This window comes from Podarcis cretensis, assembly GCF_951804945.1.
Source record: "Podarcis cretensis genome assembly, chromosome: 5".
Taxonomy (NCBI): Eukaryota; Metazoa; Chordata; class Lepidosauria; order Squamata; family Lacertidae; genus Podarcis; species Podarcis cretensis.
The window spans coordinates 53,143,139-53,169,182 of record NC_137174.1 but is presented as its reverse complement, the minus strand read 5'-3'; the positions used below and the strand labels follow the sequence as shown (position 1 = coordinate 53,169,182).

Below are 26,044 nucleotides of genomic sequence, written 5' to 3'. Positions count from 1 at the left end.
GTTATTGAATAAATTTGTATTCTGCCCTTCATACGAAGATGAAGCAGGGAGGTTCTCAATATAAAAATACAAAATGAGAACATGTTGTAGTGCAACATTGCTTTAAAAACAGCCTGAGGGCGGGAGTGTGGACTATGAGACTGGAGAGGCAGCTGGGCAATAGAAATGGAGAAATCCTCTTTTTGCTTTTTGGCATTACTTTCTAAGTAACTGTGCCCACTTCTCATGACTTTTTTTTTTTAACACAATTTTCTGCTGGAGAAAGTCATGTTAAGATCGTAAAAGGACATTTGGGCTACACAGTTAAGAAGAAAGGATATCTGAAATGCAATTTACACCCAGAAGGCTATGAAGTTTGCAAGATGCCAACAAGTTACTATGTGGTTAAGTGTAATCTGCTGCTGCCTCCTGTTTCTGTTTTTTTTTTTTTTTAATAATAATTTTTATTAATTTTCCACACAAATAATAAAGAACAATATAAAACAGTATAACTTCAAGCTCATCGGTTCATGCCCTTTTTTCTTTGACTTCCCCATACCTCCCCAACCCTGCATCCTTATTTAATAGTTCTTTAGCAACCCTTAGGTCCATTGTCTTAATTCCCTTTCATCAAAAATTTCTTAAGTTTTTTATTTACTGCTGCAATTCTTTACTTCTTACCCCCTGACATCTTAACATTCCTCAATTTTACAATTATTTTTAAGATATATTTTGAATTTCTTCCAGTCCTCTTCCATTGTCTCTTTCCCCTGGTCCCGGATTCTGCCCGTCATCTCGGCCAGTCCCATAAAGTCGATCACCTTTGTTTGCCATTCTTCCAGAGTAGGTAGTTCTTGCGTCTTCCAATACTTTGCCAGTAGAATTCTTGCTGCTGTAGTGGCATACATAAAGAAAATCCTATCCTTCCTTGGCACCATTTGGCCCACCATGCCCAAGAGGAAAGCCTCTGGTTTCTTAGGAAAAGTCCACTTAAGGACCTTCTTAATTTCATTATAGATCATTTCCCAGAAAGCTTTAACCTTTGGGCAGGTCCACCAAAGGTGGTAGAAAGTGCCTTCAGTCTCATTACATTTCCAACACTTATTATTAGGCAAATGATATATTTTTGCAAGCTTGGCTGGGGTCATGTACCATCGGTAGATCATTTTCATAATATTTTCTTTTAAGGCATTACATGCAGTAAATTTAATACCGGTGGTCCATAACTGTTCCCAGTCAGCAAACATAATATCATGACCAATATCTTGTGCCCATTTAATCATAGCTGATTTCACCATTTCATCCTGTGTATTCCATTTTAACAGCAAGTTATACATTTTTGATAAGTTCTTATTATTGGGTTCCAACAATTCTGTTTCTAGTTTTGACTTCTCTTTCTGAAATCCTATTTTCCTGTCCTGTTTAAATGTCTCATTTATCTGATGGTAATGCAACCAGTCTCGAACCTTAGGCTTTAGTTTCTCATAACTCTGAAGTTTCACCCTTTCGCCATCGTATTCTAAAATCTCATGATATTTTGGCCATTTAGAATCCATATTAAGTTTTTTTACTTCCCTAGCTTCCATTGGTGACACCCACCTAGGGGTTTTACTTTCCAACAAATCTTTGTATCTAATCCAAACGTTATACAGTGCTTTCCTTACAATATGGTTTTTAAAGCTTTTATACACCTTTACCTTGTCGTACCATAAGTATGCATGCCAACCAAAACTATTGTCGTACCCTTCCAGATCCAAAATGTCAGTGTTCTCAAGAAGTAGCCAGTGTTTCAACCAGCAGAAAGCTGCTGATTCATAATAAAGTCTTAAGTCCGGCAGGGCAAACCCCCCTCTATCCTTTGCATCAGTTAAGATCTTAAATTTAATTCTGGGCTTTTTGCCCTGCCAGACAAATTTTGATATGTCTTTCTGCCACTTCTTGAAACAGTCCATCTTGTCCACAATCTGCAACGTCTGGAATAAGAACAGCATTCTAGGCAATACATTCATCTTAATAGTAGCAATTCGGCCTAACAAGGAAAGTTTCAACCTTGACCATATTTCCAGATCCTTTTTAACTTCTGACCAACATTTTTCATAATTATCCTTAAATAAGTTCACATTCTTGGATGTTAAGTTTACCCCCAGGTATTTTACCCTTTTTGTTATTTCCAAGCCTGTGCTGCCTCCTGTTTCTGGACCTGGTCCTTTCACCTGTGCCCTGGAGCTTGAATTGCAGCCTAGGTATGATCTTGCCAAGGCGTATCTTCTAGCACTGATCTTGTAAAAGTTTCAAACACCCTGACAACCTCTCAAAGATGGACAAGGCTGCCCCTACCAAAATTCCCTTCAGCGAGACAAAAACAAAAGCCTTTCCTTTTTTATACAGACTGTGGGTGTCCTCCCCCGTTTGACATTCTACAAGACCATTCCTCCCAATTACATGACATTTTTTATGGCAACATCTCTAGTTATTGAGAAAGATTTCGTCTTATTTCTTTGCATGTGAAGGTTGGATTTTGATTGCCTGATTTATTCTTGCTTATGATTCTTAAATGGATTTTCAGAACACCATTTATGTTCATTTTTGAGCACATATATATAAAAAATATCTATGGTAAGAAACGTTAATGGGATGTTTATGTGGAATAGAGAAGAGAAATGGCTTTGTAATATAAGTCTGCTGTCAAAGTGCCACCTGATGACAAATAACTGGTCGATAGTGGGCTGTAACTTCTTTGATCTTGTCATAATTCTGGTGACATCCTGCCTATTCCATATCTTTGCTTTGAATTTTTAGATATTCGTAAGTCAGCTGTGTGTTGAAAATAGAAGCTTCTGGTGGTGATAAAGAACACATATATTCAAAAGCACTTGCTGTACTTTTCCATTCTCTAGACCTAAAAAACCTTAAGAGGAAGCACAGAGTAGTGCTGAAATTAATATTCAGAAATATTCAAAATATGGTAAAGTTTCCAAATTCACTCTACAAACTTTGTGCAGCACATTCTGAATTTGCATTTTTCAAAAGTTTTTTCATTTTGTTACACATAGCAATACAGGTGTTTTAGAGTCACAGAAAGAAGGCTTGCATGTTTGACATCATATGGTCCACAAGTTAATAAAGAAAATGATGCAGAGCAGAAAAATGGTTATTGCAGGAATCTAGAAATAATAATACAATGAATAAGATAATGATTCAATGGAAGCACAATGGAGCAGTTAATAAAAAGTCATGGGATACAAACAAATCCAGATAAAAACATACTTTTCAGGAACTTGCCAGACCTAAATTTGTCTTGTGACATAAATAATGAATGACCAATATGTAGCTGCATAGACTGTAGGTTTGTCTTTACCCCTGGAAACTCATAAAGAACGAGTATGTTTTTTCAGATATTGTGATAAATGAAGCCTCCTTAAACCAAGTAAAAAGGGAAAACGCCAAGTTAGTCCTCCATCCCTGAACAATGGTTAGTCAAGCGGTGACAGGCATTGCATTTTGCTTGACTTTATCCTCCCAAAATTTGAATAAGTAAGACTTACTTACTGTCATCCCTTGATCATTTTGATTTTGACAGGCTTGAAATACAGGGTCTCATAAGCTGTCAGTTCCTGAAATACTGTCAAATACTCTATGGGTTGGGACAAACTACCCATGGATGGGACTTTACCCATGGGATGCTCTGCTGGAGGAAGGGAGGAGCAACCATTTTTGTTGACCCTCTACCCCCCTGAAATCCCCGTGCCCACCAAAAACATGTGGGGCAAACCCCGCCCTCTCAGTGATGCTGCATATGCAAGGCACAGTCCCTGACCAATACGTGATTAGCCTTGGTCTAAAAAAAGTCTGACTTGCTCAAAGACAGGGCAGGAACTATGACCAGGCTTCCTTTCCCCATTTTGGAAATGCTGTGTGTGAGTAAGGCCTATCATGTATGCCTTGTGTGTCTGGTTCATGTAGCATGATTGAAGGGTGGAGCTTATGCCACACATTCACACTTGCCCTTTTGTGTGTTCAGACTGAAAACCAGAAGAGGACTAGAGTTACAAACTTGTAATACTAAAGGAACACAACTCACATATCACAGAAGTGGTTAACTGACTGTCAGCTCATACTCCCTCACACAGTTGTTATGAGGATAAAACAGGATAAAAATGTACTTTAACTTGCCCCAAGCCCTTGGAATAGAGTGAAAAGCTTTGAAAAGAAATGTGTGCATTCACTCCTTTAGTAGTTACGACTTATTAATATTTTGTGCAATCTACTGTAAATTCACTTAAATTAAAAGTGAGCAAACTTGACCAATCCATTTCCAATTCAAGGTTGCTTGCTACAATTGAATGTATATTTTAAGAGCACAATGTTAAGAGAAATGCTACCAAACCATGATACAAAATTGGTATCATTTGTAAGATTATCACAGCAAATTCAGGAGGGGGGAAATCAGCGAAGTACCTTGAAGACATGATATTGGCACAAAAGATGTAAGATCTGAGGGAGATGATTGGTGGCCTCATGTACAAGGGATTCGTTCTTCAAAAGAAACATCTGTAAGTGGTACTCCCTGTTGCCTGGATGGCCGATCAATGAACATTTGCATTCCAATAGCCAGCTCTTGTGAAAATAAATTGAATAGCATTTTAAGAGGCTGGAACAATGTATTATGTAAAGGATCTTTTGTTCTCTAAGTTCAGCAAGATCAAATATGCGGTGATAATAAATCTTTTAAAAATGGAGGTGGAGGGAGAACAGGGAAATGTCAGTTTTGATTAACCACTATTTTATTCAAAGTGATTTTAAGTGAAGTCTCAAGTAGATGCATTTATTTTATTATGTACCCCAGAAAATTGGCATCTTGAGATAGGCATTTTATGGTTTGTAAAGACTTCTGCCCAAATGTACAGTGGTACCTTGCGTTACATACGCTTCAGGTTACATACGCTTCAGGTTACACACTCTGCTAATCTAGAAATAGTGCTTCAGGTTAAGAACTTTGCTTCAGGATAAGAACAGAAATCGGGCCTCGGCGGTGCGGCGGTGGCAGGAGGCCCCATTAGCTAAAGTGGTGCTTCAGGTTAAGAACAGTTTCAGGTTAAGTACGGACCTCTGGAACAAATTAAGTACTTAACCCGAGGTACCACTGTACAAGGATGCAATTCCTTGTAAATCAGCTTCTAGAGGAGGTGTGGGGAAAACAATGGCCACCCAGATGTTGCACAGCTACAATACCCAGCATATCGGATCATTGCAGTGGCGTAGCGTGGGGGGTGCAGGGGGCCCCGGCCACACCGGGCGCAACATCTGGGGGTTAGGGTTAGGGGGCACAAATCCATGGGTTAGGGGGCACAAATTACTTGCCTTGCCCCGGGTGCTGACAACCCACGCTACGCCACTGGATCATTGGCCATGCATGTTAAAGCTGAATAGAGTTGTACAGTAGTTCAGCAACATTTGGAGGGCCAAAGGTTCCCCACCCTTGTTCTCTAGGAAGGTGCCTCCTCCCTTCCTCCCCTCCCTTGCATCCCTATCTTTCTGGTAGAAGAAATCCTGGCATTCATCTCTTGATCACACTGGATTGCCAGTGTGATATGCCTGCCTTTCTTTCCAATCATTTGCCCCTCCAGGTAACGGTCCATTCAATTTCCCCCACCCAGCTTTGGAGCACTCATTCTCCAAGGCTGCAGTAGGAAAGACTGTGAAGTTTGGGTCAAAACGCACCTGAGACATTTGTGATCCCGCTGTTTAAGGGTATTGGTATGATCTTGGCTTCCATCTAAACAAGCTTCTCATCTGAAGCTCTTTTATTTTCCCTTTTAGTTCTTGTAATAAACTTTACTGCATATAGCCAAAGAGCTTTGAAAACCTCTCATCCATTCACGGGACCGATTAATAGTTTGCAAAATGGCATGTACATTGGCAAAGTACACAAAAACGAAAACCTATGCACTGTATTTACTGCACATAAAACACAGGTCAGTTAGTAAGTTAGAATCATTAGCAAAACTCAGCTGGTCAAATAAAGTAATATAAAGCTGGTTATCTAATAACTGGCATATCATCTTGAGCTGTTTTATCCAGGTACTATAAAATAATGCTAGGTAATGAATTTCCCTTGGGTCAGCATATAGTGGGCAGAATAATAAAAAAAGTGAGTTATATCTTCAATATGATTACATCCAAAAGCACATTTTCTGTCCTGCTGTGGGATGCCTTTATACTTTTCTTCAAGATAAGCAGATGGCATTACTTGGCATCTAAGTTTTATAAAGGCCCATGTAACTGGGGGAAAGTCAATGTTTGAAATGAATGTACCCCACTAAGATCTTTTTTGATCACAGCATCCCATTGGGAGAAGTGCAGATGATTAATGATAGCACAATATTTCTGTGCATCATAACCAAAGAAACAATCCCTCAGGGCACAATGGCAGTCTAAGGCCAAGGAGCATTTTGGCAGCATTTAACTTGCCAAATTTTTTTTAACACCCCTTTACCTTACCTCTGAGCCTTAATTGTTCCATCCAGCACAGTTTAGTAGGACTAGTAACTTACATGTCAGTATCTCAAATAAATCAGGTCAGCTCTAGCTATTATAGATGGTAACCTGAGCCTAGCTGTAAGAAGATCCATTGCTGTACCTGTCGGAAATTCTGGGATGATGCTTAGGTTTTTATTCCCTGAAGAATTTCTCCTATAGAAGTCAATGAAACCTGTTTACTAGAACAGGAGAAAGTAATTACAGCTTGTACTACTAGCATAGGAAACATGGTAGAGTAGTATCAGTGGCAAGCTTTTCCTTTCAGTGATATGAAAACAACAATGCTGGAATTAATGGAGTCAAAGCTCCCCGGTGTTAAGAAAATAAACAGACTACAGTGTTACCTTGGGTTAAAAATTTAATTCATTCTGGAGGTCCGTTCTTAACCTGAAACTGTTCTTAAACTGAGGTACCACTTTAGCCAATGGGGCCTCCCGCTGCCACCGCACCACTGTTGCACAATTTCTGTTGTCATCCTGAAGCAGTTCTTAACCTGAGGTACTATTTCTGGGTTAGTGGAGTCTGTAACCTGAAGTGCCTGTAACCTGAGGTACTGTAGCACCCTGCTTGTGGTTAATGCTTAGCTGGAATGAAATATTCAACGCAGCAATAGAGAAATTAAAATAATACTTTATTTGTCAGACAAATAAATATGAGGCACAGTGGTATATGGTTACCAAGCTCTGGCCTGGCCTCCTGCCATTCTGGCCAGCACTTATATTTCCTTAATCCAACCCCCTTGCTCCTCCTGTGGCTGCCTCTGTCCAATCAGCCTGGTTGAAATTCCTATTGGCTGTTTGCTAGAACCAATCACAAAAGATACACCCATTTCCTTCTGTCCTTTTATGGGAAACAAAAAGCTATATATTCTTCTATCTATAAATGACAAATAAGTAGTAATATATCTTACATGTGTCTCAACAAGGAACCTTAATTACCAGCTCACCTCGCCCTATTGCCCTCCAAAACAGATGGTTTAATCTTAAATTTTTATCTTAAACAGATGTCAAGGATCATCATTGAAAGATCTCCTTCTCTTGAAGGTCTTTTAAACAAAGGCCTGACAACCAGTGCTCCAATGATGTTTCCTGCTTGGCAGGGGGGGGCTGGGCTGGTGGCTGATGGCCCCTGTGATCTCTTCCAACTATATGAAATAAGAATCTAGCATAAGGATTTAACATTTCTTAGCTTTTAATTCCTTTGCATAATTACATTTAAGCCAATATATTTAATACATAACATAAATAACCTTTTAAAAGGAAAAGAAATCTTAAAAGGATCTCAGTTTAAGAAAGAAACAACTTTAGAAAAAGACTTCCCAAAATATTCTCTTCCTTTCTGCCAGCTAGATGCTTTTCCATTGCTCTTGACCTTTGAACCTTAGGAAAATATGGCTCAAGTTTAATGGGAGGCACATGGTTTTATTTTACTATTTACCCACTCTTAATTATGTTTATCTCTTTTTTTATCTTCTGTAATATGTAGGGTCAGTGTAACCTTGGCCGTCAGCCTGTAATTCCCTTTTTACGACTTTGAGAATTGTTTTCTGCTATAAATCAGGGGGGCCCCTTGTCTAGGAGGGAAAACATTTTGCCAAGGTTCTTAGGCAGCTGCTCTTCTGCCTGGCATGAACATTTGAAAATCTTTAAGCTCATTTTAAGATACAGGCCCTGATCAAAATATAAGCTTGATAAAAATGCAGGCTTATGATTAGATGCCTCAGTACCACTGTAGTTCATTTTTCATAAAGTGAAGACGAAATATAAATATTGCTAATAGAAATGGCAATGCTGGTTGAGAAGCCCAATGCTGTGGATTAACTTCAACACACACCACTTCTTGAGGGTCACCAAACCTCCCAGAAGGGCCTCAGAAACCTCTCTGTTCTCTTAGGAGTAAATAGGCTGGCACTCTCTTTCAAACCCAAAGTGGGAAATCAAGAGACTTTGGCCAAATGTAGGGGAAACATTCTGAGAACAAGGAGACGATGCAACTGGATATGTAGATTACATCTATTTCTGTTAGGCCAGAATCTAATATATTACTTTATACTCAAAGTGAGCTCTGCAAAATGAGGACAGCCATGGCATTCTGTCACTCTTTGGCCCTTCTACAGCACTACAAAACCTCTCTACATCACTTCCAAATGGCCCCTTTCTGTTTGTCTAGCAGAAAATAAATTGTGCCTTAGAGTTATCTTCAGTTGCCAAATGTCTCCTTGGTGCCAGAGGCACCTCTATCTAATTTGGAATGCTCAAATCAAGCTGCTCCATTTTTCTCCAAGGGGATGGTCATGCTCTGGGTTAACTTCACATGACACACTATTTCAAAGGAGCAACTGTTTTATCATGCAGCTCTGGGCAAGCAAACTGCTTCAAGGGGGCAGAAGAAGGTGGCCAAACAGCATGCCTCAGCTATCTCTCAAGAAGTGCACATATATTAACTTCTAATTAGGCAGCTTACTGCAACTCAGCCGTCACATTGTTATTCCCAAGTATCTTAAGGATTTCAGAGGGAAAAATTGTGGCACTCAGTTGTATAGGATCTGGGGGGGGGGGAGATGGTTACAATACAATAAAACAGTAAACCAATAGTCCAATAAAACCAGTTTAGCACAACTTCTAAAGCAGATAAAAATACAACATATCCTTAAAACTCCGATAAACCTGGGCTTTCCACTTGCATCAATGCAACCTGGGCTTTCCACTTGCATCAATGCAAGCCATGTGAGCTGGAAACTTGTAGAATTTTTTGGCAGACAAACTTCCACAATCAGAGGAACTTCATAATGTGCACACTATAAGCAGTTTGTTGTTCACTATGTGAAATTTATTTTTCTGTATGTGTTTATTTTCTTTGTTATGGACTTGTGTTTGAAGTAGTGAAAATGTCTACAGGTTTTTTTTGTAGAGTATACCATTTTTGTGTGTGTAATACAACACCCCCATGCCATGCACTGTACTATGAACCTTTCAGAAGTGGGTGGAAAGTGTTTGTGTAATTTTGAAGAAAATATTTTCTAAATGCTTCACATGAGATTGAAGTAAGTAAATACTCAGAGAAGATGCACTGATGGTAAGAAATCAATGGAGCTACTCTGTGTAGACTCCACCTGGAGTAGTGTGTCCAGTTCTGAGCACCACAGTTTTAAAAGAATATTGACAGGCTCAAACATGTGCAGAAGAGGGTGACCAAGAAGATAAGAAGTCTGGAAACCAAGCCTTCTGATGTACATTTGAGGGAGTTGAGAATGTTTAGCCCGGAGAAGAGGTGATATGAAAGCAATCTTCAAGTATCTGAAGGGCTGTCACATGAAAGATGGAGCTATCTTGTTTTCTGCTGCTGCAGAGAGTAGGAGCTGAACCAATTGATTCAAATTGCAAGAAAGAAGATTCTGACTAAACATTAGGAAGAACTTTCTGATGGTAAGAACTGTTTGACAGTGGAATGGACCATCTCAGAACATGGTAGACTCTCCTTTGCTGGAAGCTGAATGACCATCTATCAGGATTCTTTACCTGTAATTTCTGAATTGTAGGGGGTTGGACAATATGTCCCTTCCAACTCTATGCTTCTATGAGTATGACTTACTTGGATATCAGTGTTTTTCTATACAGAAGCTTTTCACAAAGGCTTCCATGGTGAATATCATAGATTTTCTTGCTATCATGCCCTCAGTATTAAACAAATGCAAACTGTATTGAGGTTGGACTGATGTCAGAAGGCCAGAGTTCTTTCATGGGAATGTACCTTATCACTTCTCTTTCCCAATGTCTGCACAACAAGGTTGATTGTTTGCAGCTTTATCTGAGAAAAAAGAAAAGTTCGATAATATCAACTGAGGAAGAAATAAAATTCTTTTTTCCCCAATAGAAAATCCTTGCTGTATTTGATTTCTGTGTCCTGGAACCAATTTAGTTGTGGAAAGCCAAGGTAATGGAAACTATCTTAAAAATGGCAAATGCATCCAATTTTAACTTCCTGTTTGCATGAATATCATTCTTATGGTTGTTCGGTCCCCCCCCCAACCTCTCTTGTTATCTCTGAACATAATTGTGATCTATACAATTCTCCCAGCACAAAAGGTGATATTTTTGAGATATGCATTGTGTATGGTAGGCATTGTTCAGTAGAGTAACAAGAAATAACTGGTTTATTTGATAGCGGACACAAACAGTATCAAATCAATGGAAAGCATTCTGCTTTTGTGAATGTTTCCTGTTAGAAATCTAACAGGACAAAAATTTTAAAGCCTTTAGATCCCAGCAGCTTCTTCGGAAGTGGCCCAGCTTAATGGAGTGTGTGCCATTGCCCTACCTGCAGCCCTGCTGCTCATGCCAACCTGGGTGGAAGGCGAGGGAGCAGGCAAATCGTAGCACCAATCTGAAACTGGTGTTATTGGACCCAGATTAGTTCTGGTGTCATTAAATGACAGTGGGAGGCTGACTCAAGATCTGGGGAATCCCAGGCTGGCTTAGACCTTCCTCCTCTTTCCCCCTGTAATGGTTGCCTGTGGGCATTTACCCCCTCTCCCCAATGTTTGATTGAGATAATAATGAAAGCCTAGGCAAGGCTTCCAATTTGCTTTGGGGCCCAGATTCCAATTGGTTTGGTTGCTGGTCCAATCAGGGCTGCTCCAAAGTGCTGAAACAGGAGCCACATCAGATCCGTAGGATAGAGTGCGAGGAGTACAATCCTTGTTTAAGACCCTTATTTTTGTTTTACATATTGTGTATGGCTAAGAACATGGAGTTGCAGATCTAAGAGAAAAAAACACTGTTGCAGGCAATCCAAACTTCCTTTTTGCCAAGCTGAAAGATTGGGGTGGGGTGGAGGTGGGGTGGAGGGCCATTTCATCAGCACATATATCCCTATCATCAGTGTGTAGGTTTTTCTGGAGACAGCAGATGGTAACAGAATAATATGGAGGAAAGCACTTCTTTATAGAAGCCAGAGACCCGTGTCATGTAAGGCTTTATCTGTTAAAAATATCACTTTCAATTGCTCCTGGAAACAAACAGGAAACTAGTGAAGATGCTTCAACACAAGCAAGATGTGATCCATTATGATGTCAGTGGCAATTTCTGAACTGCTTTTGTAGACATTGCTAAGGCATGGCTAGCAGTAGGCAAGTTATTTATATTGGCTTGCATAGTGAAATAGTCTGATTAGGTTTTGCTGAATTAGTTTTTCTGTGTTGTTTTCATTTGCTCCTATGGTTAATTGCTCAATCTGCTTTGAAATTAGCTTTCTTCCAATAATATATTTACAATAACAGTTTCAATTGCTGCCTTTCCAAAAACAGCTAGTAAAAGCTAAAATTATTTTCTTTTGTCTTTGCTATTCACTCCATGCTCAAATTATTCACAACACTATTCACACTATGGAGGTTGAAGAACTGTTTATGGGAATACGCCTGGAAATAAAGATGCCTTCTGAGAACCAAAGGAGAAGAGGCTAGGTTTTCAGGTCTGCTCCTCATGGACCATGTTGACCTACACTATTTCATCATCATCTTCTCTTTTTTGCTTCTTGTACAAACAGACACTAACAGTAAGTCACAATTTGTCTATTGACAATTGAGACAAATGGTTCTACCCAACCCAACAGATACTACAAATGGAAAGAGCGCATGCTGACACAGGAAGATATATGCTTAAAATCATTGCCAAATAGTGAGCATCAGTCTTAGTCTATGGGAGCTCTTGCAGAATGTATAAATTGGCTAAGTCTTGCAGTCTAGAGCACGGCATGCTACAAAATCAGATAGAGGCAGAAGTGTGCTTGAGCAGCAAGTAGCTCTAGATCGCTCAGTTGAGCCAGGCAGTACACCACAGGTAAACTGAAAACAGCTGGGATAGAAATATGCCAGCAATCACTGGGATACACCGGAGATAGTTGAAGGAAACCAGTGTGGTGCCCTGGTTACATTGTTAAAGTAGGATCTGGTAGACCAGGGTTCAAATCTCCACTTAGCCCTGCAGCTCACTGGATAACTGTGGGCCAGTCGCTGTCTCAAAGCCTAACCTACCTCACAGGCTTGTGAGGATAAACTATAGACCACAACTAACTCCTTGGAGAAAAGGCAGCATATACATGTAAACAATGTCATAAAGCTGCACAAATATGTTTTGAAAGGAAAGAATTTGCAATTCGGCCTTGATGCTGAAAGCTCTGAGGACTGGGTTTTCAGGATTCTTAGCTCTGACTGAACATCTACTAAGCACTACAAACAAAAGAAATGAAAAGCAGATGAGTTTTGAAATACAAAATATCTCTTGGGTTTGGAGTTTAATTTTTTTCATCATGATCTTGTTTATAACTTGTAGAAACCATGAAACCAATTCTAGGAGTTCTCAGTGTTCAGCTGATTCAAGAATGTCTGAAAGAACTCAGGAAGAGCAATCTAACCTGTCCCCCCCTACACTGGGTTGGGGGAGTTGGGTTAGGCAGAGGTGTCCCTCTGCCCAAATCTCCCAGCTGAGCTGAACTTACCGCTGTCTTGTAACTGTGTCAGATTCACTCACCCTGCCCCACCACTTTCCATAGCAGCAACTGTAAGCAGAAGGATTACCACTGTAGCGGTGGACTTGCCACTCTGCAAAGTCCCACCAGTGGGAGCAGGGAGCTTATATATATTGTGAAATCTTGCCACCATCCCTCCAACATAAGGATGTTGAAACATAGCAGTACCCATGTGGTGGGAGGCAGTAAAGATGGAATCTTTACTGTGGGGTCTAGCTGTTGTTTGGAACTGTCCCTTGCTCTGGGTGGATTGCACAGGTTCATTTTGTGGCCAAGGACAGAACCAGTGAATTTCACTTGGAGATGGAAGCATAGTCAAGTGACAGTTGGACTTTGTACATTCAGGAAATGGATGATCGTCAGTCTGCTTCAAGTCCCAGCAGACTGGATGTGTCCTGGTGATTGTTGGCACCCGGTAGAGCAGGCTTCCTCAACCTCAGCCCTCCAGATGTTTTTGGCCTATAACTCCCATGATCCCTAAGTAGCAGGACCAGTGGTCAGGGATGATGGGAATTGTAGTCTCAAAACATCTGGAGGGCCGAGGTAGAGGCTAACTGCATGATCTCTTCCACAGGCTAATTCCATTTTGCCTGTCTCTTCAAGGACCACATATGGCTATGTATGCTCTCACTCTCATCTCCTGTTATGCTTAACATTAATCCTGATGGAGGATTCTGAAGAACTCAAAAGTTGTCTCACTGATTTGCAACATCTTGGTTGGTCCTAATAAAGAGATCACCCTACTGGGTGATTCTTCTTGGTAGCTCAAGGAGATCACAGCTCACCTAACACATCCTTCACGACTTTCCCTCCCCCTTTTATTTTTGTCAGAGCAATAATTTAAATCCTGCTGTTCTTTATGTGCATGCACACAAACCCTCACACACAGAGCACAAATATTTTGCTTTCCATTAAGGTTTATCTTCCAGCTTGGAAATGTTTGTTATCTCAAAGATGTTCTAGACATTCTGTGCCATCTTGCATGGAATGCAGACAACTCAAGCACTAAAACGTCCCCCAGGACATTTCTGCAATGATATTTTGTGTAGAAAAACCATGTGTGAAGTTTTCACAGGGCTGCTGCTTCCATGAATCATTCTGATTACTCAAACTAATGGTGAATAACATGCAATTAATTCTAAATGACTGCCTTTTGTGCATGTTTTCTTCTCCTTTTTTCTTTTCTTTTTTTGGTGCTGCCATGCCAGAGTTCCATCAATCCTGACAAAACCTGTCCACTGTTTGGATCAAATGGATGACTAATAAAAATCTAAAATTACGAATAAAAATAGCCGGGCTACTGGTAATGCACTGTATTTTTTCCCTCAGGTGGCATTATCATTTAAATAAAGCCATGCAGCCAAGCTGACAAAAACCTGGACAGAGGTTGAAATAGTCTCCTGATATGATATTGGAACAACATGTAAAAGAAATTCCCAGGGAGTAACAGCTGTAGCATTCACATAAATGTTGCCACTGTGTGATGTTTCATAAATGATAATGGTCCAGTTATGGGCTATGTTCTGGCAATTTTGTTAGGCTTGCTCTCTGCCAAGACATGCCATTGAATAAGAATGCCTCCTTAGCAGTTCTGGCAAGCAGTAAATCTGTGCCGTCATGTTTGGAATAGACACAGTCATAACAAAGGGCTTCAGAATAATTTGTTTCCTAGCATGCTATCTCTCTGGGCTTCTCACACATCCTTCCCTACAAGTTTTATTTGGAATAATAGCAACAATGAGGTTCAGCTGCCTGGGGCAAACTATCAATTGAATCACCTGAAAGTTTTATTATTATTATTATTATTATTATTATTATTATTATTATTATTATTATTTAAAACAAGCAGCTATCAAACTTTCCCTTGTCCCCTCAAAAGGACTGACCAACTAAGAACAAAGCCATTTGGATACAAAGCAAAAATAATGAAATCAAAATGCTAGGCAGATATCTCAGCAGGATTTTACTAACCATTAATCTAGTCCAACTAATTGGCACTTGCAGAGGGCAGGATTTTTCAGCTACCTACCTTTTGAGTTTAAAAAGAAAAGAAAGTGATGTTTTAACAGCTTGCCACTGTGGTCTGGCCACAGTGCAACGTAAAGTGAGTCTGTCATGCTTCCAGCTTTAAAAACAAAAAGAAAAAAGAAAATCTGGGAATGTGAGAGCATATTTCATATGAATTGCCTTGTAAAACCTTCCCATGCAAATTGTAATAATGTCACAAATCACAGCGGGGCTTGTTAGCAGCCTTTGGGACATTTGTCTGAGAATTGGGTGGTAAAGGGGGAAAAGACTATATACATATGGGGCTTTAAAGAAATGGGTATATAGAGGTTTATTTAATATGAGTCAGCCATCAGTGTAGGACCCATTTTCCACGTTGAGGTATATGTATTATTAATAATATGAAGAAAGTACAACTGATTTGTGTGCAAAATGCTGCTTCTTTTTAAAAAGCTCTCTAACATTAAGTTGTGGTGCCAGGTCCAAACCCAGAAGTAGCATTTGTAGATATAATAGTTTAGAGATGCTGCCTTCTTTGCCAGGACTTGAATTACCCACGTTACCAGACTTTTATCCTACCTGCTTGAACACAGAACACAGAGCAATGAAAAGCCCAGTGAAGAGTTACATTCATGTATATGGGAATAAAATGGTGGCAGAGGTGAGGAAATAAAGGGGAGTTCTGGGCAAACATCAGTTGAGATATGGTGGGATGCTACAGCCTGAGGAAACTTTGATGCAACAATGTGTCTGAATACAATAAGCTGAAGAAAGATGGAGGTTATATTTATTTTGTAGTGACTAAAGCATGGGTAGGCAATCTAAGGCCCAATCGCCTTCTAAATCTGGCAGCAGTATGTTTTTACATGAGTAGAATGTGTCCTTTTATTTAAAAAATGCATCTCTGGGTTATTTGTGGGGCCTGCCTGGTGTTTTTACATGAGTAGAATGCGTACTTTTATTTAAAATGCATCTCTGGGTTATTTGCAGGACATAGGAATTTGTTCACCCCCCCAAAAAAAAATAGTTCACCCCCCCCACAGGGTCTGAGGGACAGTGGACCGGCCCCCTGCTGAAAAAGTTTGCTAACCCCTGCCTTAGAATAAATCTTGGTATCAAGATCCCCCTGCAGCACTTGGCCTTCAACATACTTGATGAGAGAATGCAAAACAAACAAATAAGCTTTTCTGATTATACCTATCCTGAATTAGCAGATAAATTTACGTGCTGCATTATTTTGTACTCTTGTTACCCATCCTCCATAATATCATGGTATCAGAGGCTGGATAAATCCATGAAAGTTAACCACCAAGCCCTGGTTGATGCATTAGCTGACTGGTGTGCCTGCTCTCCAGACGTCTTCCAATGTAGGTGACATACCATACTAAAGGAAGCAGATTCAAGATACCTTGATTTTCCATGATGTCCACTGCCCCCTTAGAGACCCAAGTGTGTGTTGTATGAAACAAAGAATCCTCTTCCATCTCTGCTTCTCAATCAACAAGTGGCCGCAGCCCTTTTAAATGTGGGTGTTTGTCCTGCAAATCTTTGTTTGTTAGACAAGACTTTAACACATGCTTTTAACTTTCACTCCAGTCTCAGCCTCACCTAGCTGGATGATAAACTAACACAACACTATTTTTTTGCCATCTTCTCATATACAGTCAGTTTGGGGGCTGTTTCAGTTTAATATCTGCCGAGCCTTTATGCCACAGATGTTTCACAGCAGTAGTAGGAATGATTAAAACAAATCAATAAAAGCACAGGAAGGAAGCTGGCGAGTAGCACTCCAATTAAATACCACCCAACTGTCAAAGGTCCCATCCCAGCAACAGAGAGTAAACTCATCCATCTGCAAGTGAGTCAACTGTTTGCAGCCAACAAAAATGGCTGTTGCTTGTTACTGCATCTGTGGACAGGACTACAAAATGGCAAAAGTCAAAAGCTTCACTATGTTATTCGTGAATTAAGTTACTCACTTGCAGTTCCTTCCCCCCCAGAAATCAAGGTCAGCTGCTTTTGTACATCTCCTACATAGAATGAACAAGAGCGAAGTGCTATAATCATGCTTTTTACTCCTGTCTCAGCAGATAAGGCCAATTCTATATTTGCTCTTCCTTTTATTAGCTTGCTGGAGTGACGTAAGATAAAAAGCATGTGGTCTCTAGATGCCTTATTCTAGATGCCTCAAGATTATCGGTTTTAAAAAAGCAAGCAAGCAAGCAAACAAACAAACAAACTGGTGAAATTGCTGGGGGGAAATGATGACATCCAACCAACTCTTGGAAGATACACTTCTTCAGGAAAAACTATAGTCTCAAGCTGGAATATGTCACAGCAAGAAAATACAGTTGTACCTCAGAAGTAGAATGGAATCCGTTCCGGAAGTCCCTTTGACTTCCGAAACATTTGGAAACCAAAGCGTAGCTTTTGATAGACTGCAGGAAGCTCCTGAAGCCAATTGGAAGCCCCGTCAGACATTCGGCTTCCAAAAGTACGAATGAAAACTGGAACACTCACTTCCAGTTTTTGATTGTTCAGGAGCCGAAACGTTTGACTCCCAAGGCGTTCGGGAGCTGAGGTACGACTGTAACAGATTTTGCAACATGTTTATTATACATACAAGGTAGCCCTATTATATATAATAATGGATACTTTGTAAGGTAAGCAAGTATTATTTATCTCCATCTTAGACTGTGAAACATTGGTTTGCTGTGGCCACCTAGTGAGTTCAGACAGGTCCTTGGGTTGTATGCCACTGGGAATTATTTTTTAATGTTTCTTCTTTTCATATACTCAGATATTAATATTTGCATGGGTTTTTTTTTAAAAAAATTGTTATGTTTTATCCTGTAATTGTTGCACTTTATACAGTATGTGTACTTGGTGGACTTTTCAACTTTTGGCTGAAATGTGGTTATAAATCTGCAAACAAATGAATAAAACAATGTTACCCGAATCTCCCTACCACATTTTGCACTTAACTGTCAGCCTCCAGCATGTGGCTAAATAAACTATGTGCAGCAGACTTTAAATCAAATTTGAACACACCACTGCCCAACCGTTCTTCTTTAAGTATTTAATTATAAAAGACATGCTTGTGCTTGGATCAGCTTTACTATTAAACAAGATTTGAGATGTAATCGTTTGATTTGCAAAGCCTAAAATAAATGACCACTTTTTCTTAATGTGAAAACAGTGTTGCAGTGCAAACAAATGTCAGCAGTAAATTTTGAATGAGTAGGAATTTATGGAGATGGTAATAATGATGAATATATAAATATGCATTTAGTTCCAACAGGCTACTAGGTGCTTTATTAGATATATGACAATCGGGCCCAGAGCCAGCAAGCTAACATTTCATATTGACTCACGTGCATGGAGGCATCTTTATGAAGACAGACCACTACAACCAGTGAACTGTATCAAGCTCCTTATAAGGTGATCCCATGGTCCTGCTTCCTTAGGCTAATGTCTGCATGTAACCACAGCTGGTTTGACATCCCTGTCACAGGAGAGATAAGCAGAGTTTCTCTCAGTTCACCATTCATTGTGTACACTGGTCAAAGGCCACAGTGAAAGAGAAAGAACAATGGATTCATAATGAATTCATCAAACCATCAAAAGAGCAATGGTTTTAGTTTGAAATTATTTACATTTTCATTGTAAAAATGTTTTTGCAATATTAAGATGTGATAACGCAACACAGGGCATTTCCCCATAATGTACAGCACTCTACTCACCTCCAAACAAATGTACACAGAAGTCATCCACAGGCCTTCCCTATATAATATGGGGTGGTCAGGGATCCACCAGCAGAAAGATTCACACAAAGATGTCAGGGCCCATGCCTCTTTGCCCCTGTTCACACCTTGACTGTTTGCATGTTTAGGAAAATGCCTGTGCAAGCTGGCAGCTGTAGTCCTGTTCTCAACTGGCAGCTGAAGCACTGAGCTGTAGAAATGAAGTAGAAACAGCCACCTCATAATAACCTTGCTGCCACCATAGAGTTGAAGGCATCTAGTCCATTCCCTTGCTCATTCCAGGACCTACAGTGTAGGATGGGACAATAGCAATGCAGACAGATGGTTGTTCAGCCTTTGCTTAAGTCCTTATATGAAAGGACTATTGTTCAGCTCTTATGGTTAAGAAGCTTTATTCAATATTTAGCCCAGATCTGCTTCTCTGAGATTGCCATCCATTGGTTCTTGTCCTGCCATCCAGGCCAACACAAAGCTGCTCCATCTTCTGCATAGCAGCCCTTCAGATATTTGGAGTTTGCTATCATGTCTCTCCTTAATTTTCTCTTCTCCAGGCAGGAACTAAATGTGAGCAGGAACTAAAATGATTTAGAAATGGTTATATGTTGGGAAATCAGCTCTGGGTGTGACCAGCAGGGACAAGAAGCTAAGGAACCTACTAGTTTCATTTTTGTGCATGGTTTGGTAGCAGGCAGCGGTGGAGGAAGCCACACAGAGCCAGTGTGGTATAGTGGTTAAGAGCAGTAGTCTCGTAATCTGCTGAACCGGGTTTGTGTCTCCGCTCCTCCACATGCAGCTGTTGGTTGACCTTGGGCTAGTCACACTTCTCTGAAGTCTCTCAGCCCCACTCACCTCACAGAATGTTTGTTGTGGGGGAGGAAGGGAAAGGAGAATGTTAGCTGCTTTGAGACTCCTTAGGGTAGTGAGAAAGCGGGATATCAAATCCAAACTCCTTTTCTTCTATTCTCGGGCACCTGGGGCAGTGTGCCTGGGGCGGGGCGAACTGCCCATAGGGGCGAGGCACACGATGCCCTTAGGGAAAGATGAGACGGGGTGCATGGCACCCTTAGAGAAGGATGGGCTGTGCGGTGGCCGTAAGGGCGGGGCAGGGTGTGTGGTGCCTATAGGGACGGGGCGCGCCATGGGGGCTGGGGCCTCAGCCTCCCTACAGCTGGGGGGAGGCAGCGGATGGACATTGAGGAGCCTGTGGGCGCCCAAGACACGTGGCTCGGGCACACTGCAGGCCCTGTAGTGAGTGCCGCCCGCCATTTTGTCACCCCATTCAGTGGGGGCACCTGGGGCAGATTGCACCTACCGCACGGTCCGCACCCCCTGGTAGCAGGATTCCTTCTAATTCAGTATCCTGGTAGCAGGATTCCTTCTAATTCAGTATCTGTGAATCATTTGTGATCTTGCAAATACTACAGAACTTATTTCTCTTTTTCAACTGTTGCTTGACAACCCCCACAATTAGCCATGAAAAGACAGCAGAAATGCAGGTCCAATATGCAGGGCTTTCAGAAAGTTATAACATTCTAAATAAAAATGTAATGACAAATAGATCTATCTTCCCACAAGCAAAACATCTAGTAGTAATTATGCACATTTCCTATGCATCTCCATATGTTGCTGTGTATCTGTGAAGAAAACATTTTTGTAATGAAAATATAAATAATTTCAAACTGAAACTTACTCTTTTTATGGTTTGAGTAATACACTCAGCAAGGAATCAGCTGTTCTTTCCCTTTTCCCATGGCCTTTGACTGGTGTACACAATAAGCTTGTGAAGTACAAGAAGCTCTGCTCACTGCTCCTGTGTCAGGGAAGTCAAGCCAACTGTTGTGCCCTAAACACACATTTATCTTCTGTTTAACAATGATCTGGAATTCGGAGGACAGAAGAAAATGCATTTCCTGGGATCCACAAGTATTGTCTGAGTACTGTAGCATCTGGAATGAGTGAATTCTGGAAACTTGAGACTAAGGATAACTCTAGATTGTTTCTATAAAGTTATGTCACTTAAATATTCCAGCAGTGACACAGCAATATGATAGTTAGTGAAATCCAATAACTACATTTGAACTCAACATTTTGTTAAATCACAAATGAAATCACAATAGTATTTCTGGTGTACCACCACAGCCTGCTCTGTAAAACTGAGACTAAGTTCCATTACTTCCAGAGTGCTTGTTTCCTTTAAAACTGTTCGTACCTAGAACTACTTAGCAGACCAGTCAATCTCCTAAGAATGGTATTCCAACTCCAATGCTCACTCCTAATTGAGTGATAATGGTGGTGTGTGTGGGTCATACACTTCAGCTTGTTATACTTCCATGTATTAATAAATCAAGGAGGAGATTAGGTGCCATTTTCTTCCATTTTTCTACCTATAAAATGCTATTAGCAAATTACAGCCTTAGCATATCAATTACCTCTTGACTGTAAAAAGTAGATTTATGGATGACCAGGGACTTTGGCCAATTTCATCATTAGCATATTCAAGATATAGAAGAAGATTTTGAGAAGTTAGAGTACAGACATTTCAAATCAATCATTGAATGCCAGTGCTTTGAATTTGCTAAAGATGAAAAAGACCAAAGTCATTTCTCAGCCATAAATCTGCTTTAAATTATTTATTTATGCTATCCTCTTCTTAATTTTTTTGCAAAAACTGAGATTATTTTTTTTAAAAAATCAAATGAAGTGGGTTCCCAGGAAGGGCTGAATCAACTATATGATTAGGCTAAAGCCCTTTTCAAGTATTCAGCTGAACATAGGAGGGTTAAACCTTTGTAGAATAGTGAGTGGCATACACAAAAGCCCTGCCTCAATAGTCCCACTGGCATGGGCTCTTCTCTGCATTCAGATCTCAAGGGGGCTTCTGAGCATTGTTAAGAGTTATTGTTTAATTGTACATTGAAATGGAAAATAACTCTATGTGTATTGCTAAAGATTTAACATTGTAAAATTCCATTGAGCTAAACTAAAGCCCTCAGAGAGCCTAACAGTTAAAAAATAACCAAGAATGGATCTCTGCCTTTTCAGGAGGTATTTAACTTAGATGATATGGGGCATTCCATTGCAGATCTCCATTTTGGATGTGTGAGTTAGTCTTTGTTTTCAAGCCACCAAAGAGGATGGTGTGCTAATAACTCTCTTTCCAGAAGCAAACAGCCTCCAGGCTAATGGAGTCTGTGTGGAGAGAAAGAGCTTTGTTTTCAGTCCTGGATACAATAATTTCATATGTCTAAGATACTGTACCTATGCTAGGCTCAGCACATTATATTATGCAGTTATCTCGATGTAACATTTTATGTCTGTTTTTGGAACAAGTTCTGTTAGTAAAGATTCTATGCACAACCTCAAAACTCACAAATAGAAAAGTATCCATAGAAATGTGACAAGAAGAGGGTGAAGGTACATTTAATGGAGCTATGCTCAGTGCAGAGTCATGATCCAAATATATAAGAATTATTTAATCATCAATGTGTCTCATGAACTAATCAGAGAAGCCAGTCAAGGAATCCTCTACCGCTCTGCAGGATATAGCTGACCATGCACAAAGCAACCCTGATGCTGCAGAGGTTGGAGGTCACCAAAAGCCTAAACCCTTTTAGATAGTCCTACATCAACATCATTCTGACCAGCAAAACACATCAATCCTGTTTCTGACCTGCCAGGCGAGTGAAATCAGCTACCAAATGAAGCAGACCCACATAACCTGAATTTACATGCAGCCTGCCTGAAGCGCTCCAGGGAGACAAGAAAAGCTGTTGAATCAGCATTTAATTCACTGTCCAAGATGTCTGTCAAAGGGGGTTGGAAGATGGGCTCAAGCTGCAGCAAAAACAAAAACCTGATTTATACAGATGTCTGCATGTAGCCTAATACACCAGTGCTCACCTAGTCAAGGCTACCTGTGAAACTTCCTGCCTTCAGAGAATTAGAGAACTGGAGCAATAGTAAGGAGGGAATTGTGTGGATATTTTTTAAAATGGATGTTTTAACATCCGAAGTGTATTTGTCTGAATGTTTGTGAATAAGAAAGGAAGATCTGAAAGCTATTTAGATTATAGCCGCCCCCCCCCTCCAGCACACACCTTAGATCGTCATATGTGGCATGTAAACTTTCTTTCAGAAGCCGCATTGCTACCTCAGAGTTTTGGAGGGTGATGAGACCAAAAGCAGTAAGAAGAGTTGTATTTCTGTCAGGCATCTCCAGACTCTCAGTGTTTAGCAGGAGAGATTCAGGCACATATTGGAAAATTTAGGTTTATGCAATCAAAGTGGACTAAAGCACTCTCGTCACTCTGGTGCCACAAACTCACATTGAGCAACAGCAACAGCAAAACTCCTGACTTTCAGTGGAAAGGAAAGTGATGGGGAAATGCTTTGAAAAGTGTAGAAAGATTCACTGGAAGATAAACCCTCTCCAAGCAAGTCAGGATACATTCCGGACAAATGCTCTTTGTTGAATAACCTCCCTACAAACAAATCATAACAACCACCCCTAGATGAAAAACAGATTCTCTCCTTGCCCCCACCCTCAGTTCATGGACTGAGCCAAAGTGCAGTTACCTATGTGAAGCAGGCAAGGGCAGAAACATCTTCCTAGCTCTTATCGTAACACATTGCCTGTCGAGTTAATGAAGTTACCCAGGCTGCTAATTGTTTGCAGATCCTTGTTCTTAATAAAGAAGTGGTTATTAGTCTAATACCTGTTTATGTCCTTGTTCCAGGTTGTATGGACACCACATGGGAAAAGGTAAGGAGGGAGAGGAGGAAAGTACTTCATCGCACAGTGCATAGCTAAACTATGGAATTTGCTCCTACGGGAGTCAATGATTGCTAGCAATGTGAATGGCTTTAAAAGAGGGTTAGATAAATTCATGGGCAATAAGACTATCAATGGTTGCTAACCATAATGACTAGCCTCAACTTCCACTATTGGTGGCAGCATGCTTCTGAATACCAGTTGCCAGAAACAGCAAGAAGAGTAAGCACTGTTGCTCTTGAATCCTGCTTGCGAGTTCCTTCTGGGCATATTGTTGGCCACAGGATGTTGGACTAGATTGACTCTTCTTAGGCAATCTGCATTTCTGAAGATACTGCACTTCAACAAATATTATTTGCATATTTGTTCCTTGGTCCGTTTCTAAAACAGCATGTGTCAATATGTCATTTAGCCTCTCCTGGAATATATTTTTTAAGCAGAAGAGCGGGGGATGAAATATTAAACAGCATTTTGTAGGTTTTTTTTTTTGTAGATAAGTAGTGAAAATAATTGCTCATAGCTTGTGAGATGTTGATTGTTTCCAGGAACATTGCAAACAAAGGTGTTTGTCTCCTTTATGCAAATATTTACTTGGTTTCTGTTACTTGCCATGCCCTCCTTCTTCCAGGGAAAATGCTTTCCCAGCCCAGAAGTCAAATACTCTCTATGTTTACACTTTTACAGTTGGCACCATGTCAGCTATTGCTGCTTAAGTTAGCAACCATTGGCTACGTAGAGTAGTGGTGTTAAAACAGACCATGAGGACTTGTAAGAACATAATATAAGAATATATATTGATGGTACTAGGGGTAAATGAGCATGGGAGAGCAGGTTTGCAACCTGGCATCTAAGCACAGTTAGTTTAAAATTAGTGCTGCTGTTTGGATATACTGTTTGAAAAGCCTATTTCCAAAGGCATTATAAGATCAGACTTCAGCTCAGGATTTCATACACATGAACTCATTGAATATTGATCCAGGTTATGTTTCTGTTGGTTTATTATTCATTCAGTTTTGTCATGAATGTTTAAACTTCAATGCTTCAAACCTACATGAGAGGACCCTTTTGGGTAAGACCAAATGCCAGCATCCAGCTTCCCCCAGTGGCCAACCAGATGTCTATGGGAAGCCCAGAAGTATAACATGTGCTCCTCAGCTGTCCTATGACTTTCAGTCACCTGAAATTAAATTTTGAGAGGCAATATTCTTCTGAATGGCAAATGCAGAAGGGAGTGGGCTGGTGACAAGGCACCCTGCTTGGGCACTTCCTTAAGGAAACTGGCTATTTCAACATGGCTGAAAGAAGGATGCTTGACTAGACCTTTACATCAATCAGGCAGTGATATTGGGCACATTGTGCTACTTCCACCTTATGCCTCATCAAAGGCTTGTGAGCCCATGATAGGATATGGGGAGACAGCCACTAGCACTGTGAAGCAAGGAAAGCCTGCTCAACTGCTTGTACAGCCAGCTGCTTGACTCAAAAGATGTGCAGGCTTTTGAACAAGGGCATTCTCATTTTTGAGTATGCCTTTTCAAAGGCTCGCAACTTTTCTAGACTGCCTCTTCCCACTTCACCACCCAGTGCTGCCACTGTGCTTCAGGTAGAGATAACTTAGATCAGGGTTCAGGAACCTTGGGACTGGGGGACAAATATAGCACTCCCGGCCAAACACTGCATGAAATTGGGTTGATAGCCATCTGCGGCCACAGATTGACCACCCCTGCTGTAGAATATGAGATGTTTTGAAAACAGCTTGAAAGCAGCCTTTAATGGCATAAACATGTGGTTTGTGAAAGAAAATAAAGATGGTCTAGTTCGCAAGCAGCTTGAAATGCTATATTTAACTTTCACTTCAGATGACAGATAATAATTAAATGAGCTGAACTGTATAGAGCAGGTTATGTGCTTCATAAAGCACTGAGTGGCAGGTTCAGAAACAAAATGCTTCATTGCAGCCTTGATAGAATCTAAATAAAACTTGCCCCTTTTATTTTGTTTTTATTTGCAGCGTCTGCCTTTAGAAATATTCCTATTTACAGGAACAAAGAGAGAAATCCTTAGGAACTAGATCATCACATTTCTAGGAACTGTTATGAGGCCCTAGAGAAGATGGGTCCCTGTTCTACATGATTCTGCCTTACCAATGGCCTAAATAAGTTCAGAGGCTGCAGTACGAGATACTGATTTCTGTGTATGAAAATTGGAAATTAAAATCCAAGAACTACCTACCACCACCACCATTCAAGGGCCGGTTAGGTCACGTTAGGATTTATTTTATGACATTTTGCCAAAAGAGCAAGAAAAAATAATTTGTATATGCATGAAATGCAACACCACCTCTATCTCTTTCTGTGTGATGTTGAAACTGGATACATCAAAGATCTAATCCTATTTACATATTAAGGATCACTGGAAAGGAAATTTAATATTGCATATATTTAAACCATATTCAGAG

The 26,044-nt window shown here is 40.4% G+C and overlaps 1 protein-coding gene across 1 annotated transcript in view; it reads left to right on the top strand.

The window, feature by feature from the left end:
* The window catches only part of LOC307217455 (uncharacterized protein), a gene marked incomplete at its 3' end in the record, with an annotated part of 55,810 nt that overhangs the window by 4,698 nt on the left and 25,068 nt on the right, over positions 1-26,044 (top strand). Inside the window, exon 3 of the mRNA XM_079978627.1 lies at positions 23,552-23,577. Coding sequence (XP_079834753.1) covers positions 23,552-23,577 — 26 coding nt within the window. The remainder of the gene's footprint in view (positions 1-23,551; positions 23,578-26,044) is intronic.